This window comes from Sorex fumeus, unplaced genomic scaffold (genome assembly GCF_029834395.1).
Source record: "Sorex fumeus unplaced genomic scaffold, SorFum_2.1 ptg000128l, whole genome shotgun sequence".
NCBI lineage: Eukaryota > Metazoa > Chordata > Mammalia > Eulipotyphla > Soricidae > Sorex > Sorex fumeus.
In genome coordinates, this window is record NW_026606185.1 from 38,077,040 (window position 1) to 38,087,368 (window position 10,329).

At 43.5% G+C, this 10,329-nt stretch overlaps 1 protein-coding gene across 1 annotated transcript; it reads right to left on the reverse strand.

Annotated features, from left to right (window-relative positions):
- Positions 1-900: 900 nt before the first annotated feature.
- ZSCAN30 (zinc finger and SCAN domain containing 30) lies at positions 901-4,144 on the reverse strand. Its single transcript, XM_056138449.1, has 3 exons — positions 3,740-4,144; positions 3,240-3,372; positions 901-1,817 (listed from the first exon to the last, which is right to left on the reverse strand). The coding sequence occupies exons 1-3, from the start codon at positions 4,142-4,144 to the stop codon at positions 901-903; spliced, it is 1,455 nt and encodes a 484-aa protein (XP_055994424.1).
- Between the last annotated feature and the right edge of the window lie 6,185 nt (positions 4,145-10,329).

Consider the following 10,329-nt stretch of genomic DNA (forward strand, 5'->3'; position numbering starts at 1 on the left):
CAAAACCACTGATAAATAAGAGAGGAGTCAACTTGTCCTAGGTAGTAACCAGGGTCTATAAGAACCAAACCCATTCTATCAGAGAAGAATCCTAAGAATCTAGAGCCTCCATTCATGCCATAGTATATGTTCTTCCCTCTGATTAGCATGTTTTTCTCTTCCTTCTTGCCCTTGACCTAGTTTTCATCTGCCTAGTAAGTCTGAGATAAGATTTCATCACATCCAGAAAGCCTCAAATGACTCATAACTCAAATTAGGTATTCTCCCTTGTATTCTGAAGAATCCTGAATTTATCCTACCAAAGCACTTATCATATGTTATTGCAATTATATATAATCCCATGTCCTTAACTGTGAAAGAACGATGTCTATGTGTCCCACAGGTGGATGATATATAGTAGACATATATAGTAGCTCAACAAGGAGACCTCAAATGACCTAAGCAGGCAGGCAGCCCAGGGCTGAGGAAAAAACTGTCAAAGGCGGAGCATGAGTTCCCCCAATACTACTGTTGATCTGGGATATAATTCAACTTTTCATATCTTCTCATTCAGCACATGCTTCCAATGTACATTGTACAAATTTGTACATTGTACAAATGCTAACTGTACAAATGATCTTTCTGGATATGTATCTTTGCCATTGAAAACATCATCTAAGTCTTCTTTATCAGGAGTTCTTTCAGAATATCTACCCAATTTCTAATCTTAGTGTGAGTCCAATCAGCAGTTCAACAAACATCTTGTGTGAATTTCCTCACACAATACTGAATTGGGTGGGTAGAGACAGGAACTCTTCTCTCAGTAAACCTCTCTTATGTGGAGTTTTTGCTATATAAGTGAATTATTTATATTTCACAGTCTTTGTCAGATATAAGGAATTGTACAAGTCTTACAGAGAGTTAAGCTCTGGTGTGAGTTCTCTGATGCTGCATAAGGCCTGACCTATGCCTAAATGTTTTCCGACATTCACTACACTCAAAAGGCTTCTCTCCAGTGTGGATTCTCTTGTGCTTGATGAGGGCTGAGTTCTGAATGAAGGCCTTTCCGCACTCCCTGCATGAATAAGGTTTTTCTCCAGTGTGAATTCTTTGATGCTCAATAAGTACAGAGCTTCTGCCAAAGGCTTTACCACACTGAAAACATTTGTAGTGTTTGACTCCAGTATGAATTTTCATATGTTGACTAAGGGCTGAGTTCCTGCTTAAAATTTTCCCACATTCATCACATTCATAAGGATTCTCTTTAGAATGAATTCTCTGATGGCTACTGAGTTCTGAGCTACTCCAGAAAAGTTTTCCACATTCACATTTAAAGATTTTTCCAGCACTGTGAATTTTCTGATGTCTAACAAGGTTTGAGTTCATAGTAAAGGCTTTGCCACATTCTTCACATGCATACGGCCTCTCTCCAGTATGAATTCTCTGATGTCTAATAAGCCTGTAGTTCTGAGGAAAGGCTTTCCCACAGTCAAAGCACGTGTACAGCCTCTTCCTAGCATGAGTTCTTTGCTTCCTTACATTTGGGCTTAGACTCAAATTTCTGTCACTTTCAAGGACATTCTCTTCTGTCGGTATTTTCTTATTGAAGGTTGTCAGACTAAAATGTGTTTCTTGAGAAGGAAGCTGGCTCATTTTGATACTTGTGGTATTTTCTTTTAGTTTCTCCAAGTTGTTCAGGCCTCCCAAAGCTTCTTCACCTCTCTGACCTGAAGGAGTTTCCCCAGGAAGTTTTTCAGGGGATAGCATAGCCACTGATACTATACATTCAATATTTTCTTGCTCTGCTGGCAATACTTTGTCAGCTTCCAGCTTGCCACCTGAATAAAAAATGTGAGTGTCATTTACTCTCTGGGTCAGAAACAAAGGAAATAAAATTAATAAGCCAATTAAGTATTTGCCTAATTTAAGAGTTTAGGGGATAAATTCTTAAAACTAGCTTCCCCATCTATAATTTAGAATGTGGACTATAGTAGCATGGTATAGACATGGTAGCACCTTCCAAGGATAAGCAGACTTATAGTGACAGTACATACTGGAAAAGAGGACTGGTCAAACGGAAATACATCATATAGAGGAAATGGTAATAAGTGTACTGTTGAGAGTCCAGGAAGCAATCCTGGGTCAGAGTTACAAGTGTGAGTAGTGCTTTTGCGGGGGGGAGGCATATTCTATAGTGCTCAGAGATTATTTCTAGCTGTGTTCCGGGGTCACTTCTGACAGTTCCTTGGTGACCAAATGTGGTTCCTGAATTGAACATGGGATACTGGCCATGTACAAAGCAAGCACCTTAACCTCTACTATCCAGCCCTCAGATGAGTTAGTAGGTAATTGGGGAAAGAAAGAGAAGTGATAAGGAGTGACCAGGATAATGACATAGAAGAAACCTGAGTCAGAGATGCTTCTAGAAAATTAGTAGAGTAAAAGGTACCTTGATAACTGCTTTTGAGGTTAAATTGGGCAGACAAAGGTAGGAACTAGAGTCAATTAAAGCAACTTGAGATTCTGGCAGGTTCTAAGTTAATCAAATGCTTAGTTTTAAAAAATGCAGATACAGAGCATGAGAAAATAAATTTTGTGGTTTTCCTGACTCATTCTGGAATGAAATGGGAGTCTTAAAATATTCAATTTTAATATGAAAATGGTTGATAAAGGTGTATGAAAACAAGCGACAGGAGTGACTTTGAAGGCATCAGCTCTCATATCTAATATTTTCACTGAAGAGTTATAATGGCACATGTAATTTGAATTATTCTGTGGTGACAAAAATCTTAACAACTACTAAGTTAATTCCAAATAACCTCCTAAAGTCTTTTAGTCTTATACACATTTTATAGGTTATGAAACTGAAGCTTAGACATACTCAGTATCCCTCCAGAAAAATTAAACCTTATGGCATAAGTGAAACATGTGAAATGATCCACAATAATTCTTCAGAGGTGAGCATCCATTCTAAGACTAAACCAAGACAAACTTAAATGAGCATTGACAGGAACTTAGGCAAGGTCATTCCAAGGCAAACATTTAAGGGCCAGGCCCCAATGGAGAAAGGAAATTTTGCTAGTCGAGGAATACTTTCTCTGTTTGAGCTACAGTGCGGTTTCTGTTACCGACACAAGTGGTCATCTCCATCTTTACTGAGTTGTGGCATAATATATACTAAAAACACTGTCTTTGAATATTGTGAACAGTAGTAGAAAATTTCATTAGAAAACTTAACCCTAAGGGCTGAGGTTCCTCACCTCTCTCAGGAAGAGCCTGGGGCCCCGGTGTCTCACTCTGGTTCTCCAGAAGTGGCAACTGACTGCTCAAAGAAGTCAGTGCTTCTGTGGGCGTCTCCTCCTTGCAGAATATTCTTTGGTCAAAAGCTGTGTCCTAGAAGTAACCAAGCATCAGCACTATGATTCTGAGCAGAGGTAAGAGGAAAGCCCCTAGAATAACTGGGTAAGGCAGGAAAAACCAGATATGCTTTTAAATGATTTCAATAGAAAACAACAGAACTCAAAAACTGGTAGTAATGGATCCTAGTGGACAAAAAAAAAAACAACCAAAAGACCAAAAAGAAAGAGGAAGGAAAGGCAGGCAGGCAGGCAGGCAGGCAGGCAGGAAGGAAGGAAGGAAGGAAGGAAGGAAGGAAGGAGAGAGGGAGGGAAATTATTGTCCTGACAGCTGGGTCAGTACCACTCACAGTGGCTCCCCATTTAGAGGAAGCAAAACACAAATGAAACCCTCTACTTCTTACTTGTGAACTTGGTTCATCCAGCTCCCGCTCCAGCTCCTCCAACAGACTCACGGCTTCCTCAGCATCCTCTGGTCGCTGCTCCAGCAGCCAGGCCTGCAGCTCCTCCGGCAGGATGGCCAAGAACTGCTCCAGCACCAGCAGCTCCAGGATCTGCTCCTTGCTGTGCACCTCTGGCCTCAGCCACCCATGACACAGCTCCCAGAGCTGGCTGAGGGCCTCCCGGGGCCCAGCAGTGTCAGAGAAATCAAACTGCCTGAATTGCTGACGGAAATTCTCCTGGCTCTGGGTGTTGCTCTGAAGACCAAGGCTCTGTCCCGGTCTTTTCTTCTCTTCAACTTTTGCACACATTGATTCTCCTTGGTCTTTTGCAGTATGGTAGGTCAAGGCGGTGGCCCTTGCTGACATTCTGGACAGAGATGGTCTGAAAGATGGTCCAGCTGAGGCAGAGAAGGGAAGGGAAGGGAAAGTCTGAGACTTTCCTTCCCGAGAATTCCACTTTTTCAGGGAGCTCCTAAGGTAGATAGCACTGATGTTATAGTGTGTGGGGGAGGGGGGGAAGTGCTTAGAATATAAACATGGGCTTCTGAATGTCAGCTAACAGGGAGTACAGCACTGCAAAGAAAAACAGTAAGAGTCTCAGTATAAATGGTAGTCTTAAAGATGATTTGGAATATTTTTTTCAAGATGAGTGTAGTGGAAAAATTTAGGAGCAGAAGCAGGAAACTAGGGGCAGGACCTCTGAGTGGTCCATTCTAGGAGCTGGGCAAAGATGAACAGGCCATAAATCACAAAGGCAGGCTCAGAACAGCACAAAAGAATCAGGCTGAGAGATCAGGTTGCTTGAGCAGGAATGGAATAGGACCACAGAATCAATTAGTGAATGTCTCTAGGGAACCTAAAACAGAATGCATTAATCACTAATTGTACCAAGCTTTATATATATATATATATATATATATATATATATATATATATATATTAGTAACCAGTGCTATTGTATATGTTAGATGAGAAGATTCTTTCCACAGAATCAGTGTATCCTGTATCTAACCTACAGAAGCTCTGTGTGAACTGTGTTACGAGTTTGACCCATTTTGGGTCCACATGCATAAATAAAACTTGGCTTCCCCTCTAATCTCTCAAGTGCCTATACCTGATCCTTGGTCATATTTTTGTAGCACTGTCATCCCATTGTTCATCAATTTGCTCAAGCAGGCACCAGTAACATTGTGAGACTTATTACTGTTTTGGGTATATCAGATACGCCACAGGGAGCTTGCCAGGCTATGTCATGCGGGTGGAATACTCTCAGTAGCTTGCCAGCCTCTCCAAGAGGGAAGGAGGAATAGAACCTGGGTCGGCTCCATGCAAGGTAAACGTATTATAACAACAGAAAATTTCAGTAGCGCCAAAATCAATCCAATATTTATTACTATTGTTAGGGTCAATGTTAGTGACAAATAGTGCTTATAGATCATAGAAATCAGGAAAAATATTGCAATTATTGTATCACAGAATAATAACCATGATTTTATGAAGCACCTCTGAAATGCCAAGCACCCACTGGATAGTTAAGATAAATATTATATTTTCCCAACAATCCCACAGGGACAATCATAACTTTACTCATTTTCAAAATGAAGCTACTGAGAATCATTAGCTCACCAGATACTAAGCAGCAAAACTTGTCTCTGCAACCACAGATTTTAGCTTTCTTATAAACCATAGGGTCTCTTCAAAGAAGGTCACTTACACTTAATAAACCTTAGAATAGGCTGCAGCTTACAGAGGACTTGTCAAGAGGCAAACCTTATTTTCCCCATTTCACTGATGAAAATACTGAGGTTCTTGACTGTAATTAGCCAAGACCCCAAACTGGTAAACAACAAAAATAGTTGTCCAACTCCTAAAAAGGGTGTTCTCTTTATTACAGGATGTAGTAATGCCCAGGTTTGAGTTGATACTGTAATTGTGAATAATGGTGGAAATGTTAGGAAAGGTCACAGAGAGTGGCCAGGATGTATGTACAACAAAGAGTTATTCATTGAGGGGACACTCCTGTTGGAACTCCTGGAGGGCGGGAGGCATGCGGTACTGGGGAGTGAACTCAGGATCTCAAACATGCATGTGCTTTATCACAAGACATGTGCTTTATCACTGAGCTATATTCTCAGAATTATTCTCGACATCAAATCACAAGATAATCAATACTAAAAAGGGGGGAATGGATTCCTTCATCTGTTATTTCAACAAATACTTGAGCATTTGGTTTGTGCTAGGGGAACAGGACTGAGAACTGAAATATGACCTGTCTTCAAAACTGCAGGAGTTAAGGGCCTAGAGATCATATGGCGGTTCTGGCATGCACCTGACCTGGGTTCAATTCCTAGCACTACATGATCCTTGGAGCATTGCTGGGTACAGCCCTAGTACAGCAATAACTGCCAGCATGGCCCGGGTGACAGTGGCACTGCTGGGCCTTGAACCTTGTGCTGAGCCTCCATCCTGGTTCCCTGAGATTCACCATGAAGCCCCTGAAACTGCCAAACTATGCTTGGAAGATCAAAAAAAAAAAAAAAAGCAAATTGGAACTCCTGGCTAAGTATGGGAAAGTGGCAAGTAAATACAGTGTGATAGTCCAAGATGGGGGGAAGAAGACAGGGAAGCTCAGAGAAAGGAGTAAGGAGGAAGAAGGTGGGCGGAAGAAGTTGGGAGAGACATCCCAGCAGGATAGGAGTGAGCCAGGTGAAGATGAGATAGAGGAAGGTTAAGATCCTGTTAGGCAAAGAGGAGGGGCAGAACAGGATGCAAACCGCTGAGTCACCTGCAGGGGCTTTAGGAGGCCAGGCTAAGGGCTGTCACCTCTGGCTATGACTCAGAATGGGAGGCAAGCAGAGTGGGAGGCAAGCAGAACCAGAGACCGAACTGGAATCCTGCATATACAATGTACATTTTCCTGGCCTCTACACTACGTCCTTGACTTTCTTCTCTGACCGGCAAAAACAAAACCATACTCTTTTAGGCAAGGTGAGGCTCTCTTTGATAGCACTCATCTCATATTACAGATGCCTGAGTGGTGTGTCAATTTAAGTTGGACTCTCCTGGGTAGGGTTTTATATTTGTAAAACAACACTTCAGTGGTTCTGGTGTATAGACAAGGCCAAGAATCTTGAGAGCGTCAGGACTCAGGAGAGAACTGAATTGTGAACTCAAGGCTGTCACTGAAGCTTGCAGACAGCAGGCCAGCTTTGATTGCCCCACCCCAGGCACAGCCAAAGACACAGGTAAATGAAAATTCTAAATAAGAGTGAATATCACTGTAGTAAAGGAAGGAAAGTCTCAAAGAGGCATCTGTCAACATCACCAAATGCCTAATAACTGAAAAATGTCCCTGGAACATTTCTCATATTGAAGGGAAGTGACTCTTAGTTCACAGGATGAGCACAGCATTTATTGAAATCAGGGAACTCAAAATTCTGTACTCACAAGGGAATATCTTATTAGCTGTGTGACATTAGTTGCTAATTGAACCTCTCAGATATTTCTTCTCCCCAAAATGGAGCTAATAATGTTTTTGCTGTAGTATTATTATAGAGATTGGAAATAACATGAACACCTTCGAGTTTGGTGTATTAAGCCTTTCTTCTTCGTTCATTTGTGGAGTGGGGTGCACACCCAGTGGACTCAAAACTTACTCCTGGTTCTGTTACCCCAACACAACAGTCCACTGGAAATACTCAAAGTAGTCAATCCAAACCTCCTCACCCTGTTTCACCTGCTCCTTCCTACCTCCTCTCTCTCCATTTCCTGACTAATCCAGGTGCTTCCCCATGTGGCCGTGGGGGACATGAACTTCTCTTGGGAAGTGGGGGTAATGCCTTTGCAAAGTGATCATCTCCTATTTAGCCACACCATGCCTCAAAAATAATGCTACTTCAGTTTAAAAATATTTGACCCACAGTAGCACTTGATATATTGTAGGTATGGGAAAATTCCATGTAACCAGACACAGATCATAGGATAGGCTTTATTGTGAGGAATTTACCCTTCAGATTTGAGTCAGTAAAAGGGAGCACAGGACCCCAATTTTTCCATCATCCCACAGAAGAGAATTCTGGAGAGGGGTGCTACTTCAGGGGAGAGAGCCTTCTTATAGTGTAACCACAGAAAACAGTGAGGGGTATAGGGCACTTCTCTGGACCCGAAGTATAGATGATTGCATTTGCAGCTATACACAGCAGTGATCTTCAATCATCAGTCCTTAGACAGATGCTGGTCACATGTGTAAAGTGGTTAAAGGTAGCTGGGACCCAACTTTTGGAAAGGCTGGGTGAGCTGGGGCCTTGGGGGCATAGCCTTGTCATCTGGGAGTTGAAGGCCTGAGCCCAACTAATTCTTAGTCTAAGCACCAGGTGGATTCTCTTTGTCACAGAATGGCTGTACTAAGATGAATCTGGACTGTTTGCTTACTTGTAACAAAAAATACTGAGCTTTTAAAACCGAATCAAAGACTTTTAATATTCACTTTATTCTCACAACACAGATAGGGCTTCTAATCATATCCTTAGGGTTGTGCTTAAGTACCTTTAAACATCTGCCTTCCCCCTACCCCACCCCACCCCCACTCCCATAAAACTAGGGGCTCTCACCAAGAAAACCTTTTGATTTCCCTTTTTCCTTTTGGGGACACACCTGCAGAATTGATCTGGGAACCAAGAGGTACTGGGGGGTCAAACCCAGGTCTCTTGCAAGCAAAGCATGTGGCCGGCACTTTGAGCTGTCTCCTGGGCAAGGCCTTCCCTTCTGCACGCTTTAACACTCTATCCCGTGCCCACTTCTATAGACACCGCGTGGAGCTCCCTGCCTAACAGGCAGAGGCAGAGTGCCGCGGTGCCGGAATTTAAAAAGCACTGCCGGAACGTCAAACAGAAAGCACGTGTCAGGGCTACCCTGGGGCGGAGACGGTGCTCAGACACTGCTCACGACTGCCGCCTGCGGTGGCTGATGCGGGAGAAGCGGGTGGAAAGCTCCGAGCGGCGAGTCTCCGGCTCCGGGGACTGGGGCTCGTCATCCCAAGAGCCAAAGCACATGGAGACGCTCGGGTGGGCTGGGTAGAGGGCAAATGCAACCCTAGAAGGACCCACGATGGGGATGGCTGCGGGGGCGTGGAAGGTGGGCAGGGCGCCAGGCCTAGCGATCCAAGGCAGCGGCCACATACACCCTCGGCTCCTCCCGAAAAGAGACAGACCCCTGAGTCAGCCTGAGTTCCCCAGGCCGCGAGTGCACATCCTTCTAGGAAGCCGGGAGGACTGCGGCTCGGTGGCAGTGCGGGGCGGCTCGAGAGGGCTGGAGGATGCTGAAGAGCGCAATGAGGAACCATACAACCCCCAGTTCAAACGGTTGACATAGCTCCTCCAAGGGGGTAAGGAGATAGACTGAGAGACAAAGAGGGAGGAAGGGACAGGGCGTTTGAGCATCCAGGAGATTAAAATATAACTCATGCGAAAATGCTCTACATCATTAATCATCAGGGAGATGCAGATCAAAACCACAATGAGATACCATCTCACACCTCAGAGACTGGCCCATATCCAAAAGAACAAAAGCAACCGGTGCTGGCGCGGATGTGGTGAGAAAGGGACTCTTCTGCACTGCTGATGGGAATGTCGACTGGTTCAGCCCTTTTGGAAAACAGTATGGACGATTCTCAAAAAATTAGAAATTGAGCTCCCATTTGACCCAGCAATACCACTCCTGGGAATATATCCCAGAGAGGGAAAAAAGGATAGTCGAGGTGACATCTGCAATTGTTTGTTCATTGCAGCACTCTTTACAATAGCCAGAATCTAGAAAAAACCTGAGAGCCCGAGAACAGATGACTGGTTAAAGAAACTTTGGTACATCTACACAATGGAGTACTATGAAGCTGTTAGAAAAGATGCAGTCATGAAATTTACATACAAGTGGTACTACATGGAAAGTATCATGCTAAGTGAAATGAGTCAGATAGAGAGGGACAGACATAAAAAGATTGCATTCATCTGGGGGACATAAAGTAACAAAATAGGAGATTAATACCCAAGAATAGCCGAGATAAGTACCAGGAGGATTACTCCATGGCTTAGAGGCCAGTGGGGCATGCTAGGGGAAAAGACAGCTCAGATAGAGAAGGGAGCACCAAATAAAGGGTGTTTGGAGGATCCTCCCAGGATGGGAGATGCATGCTGAAAGTAGACTATAGTCTGGACATGATTGCAACTCAATGCCTCTTTTGCAGACCACAACACCCAAAAGGAGAGAGAGAACAAAAGGGAATGCCCTGCCACAGAGGCAGGGTGGGATAAGGGGATGGGGGTGGGAAGGATACTGGGATCCATGGGGATGGAAAATGGGCACTGGTGGAGGGATGGGTATTGGACCATAGTATAATCAAAACCCAAACACAATAATTTGTAAGTCTACAACTGTACCTCATGGTGTTTCACTAATAAAAATTTTTTAAAAAATAGAACTCATGCTTTCAAATCTAGGGGCAGAATGGGGAACCAGATTATTGTGAAGTGCCCCAAACATGTTGGCTGTCTGCAATG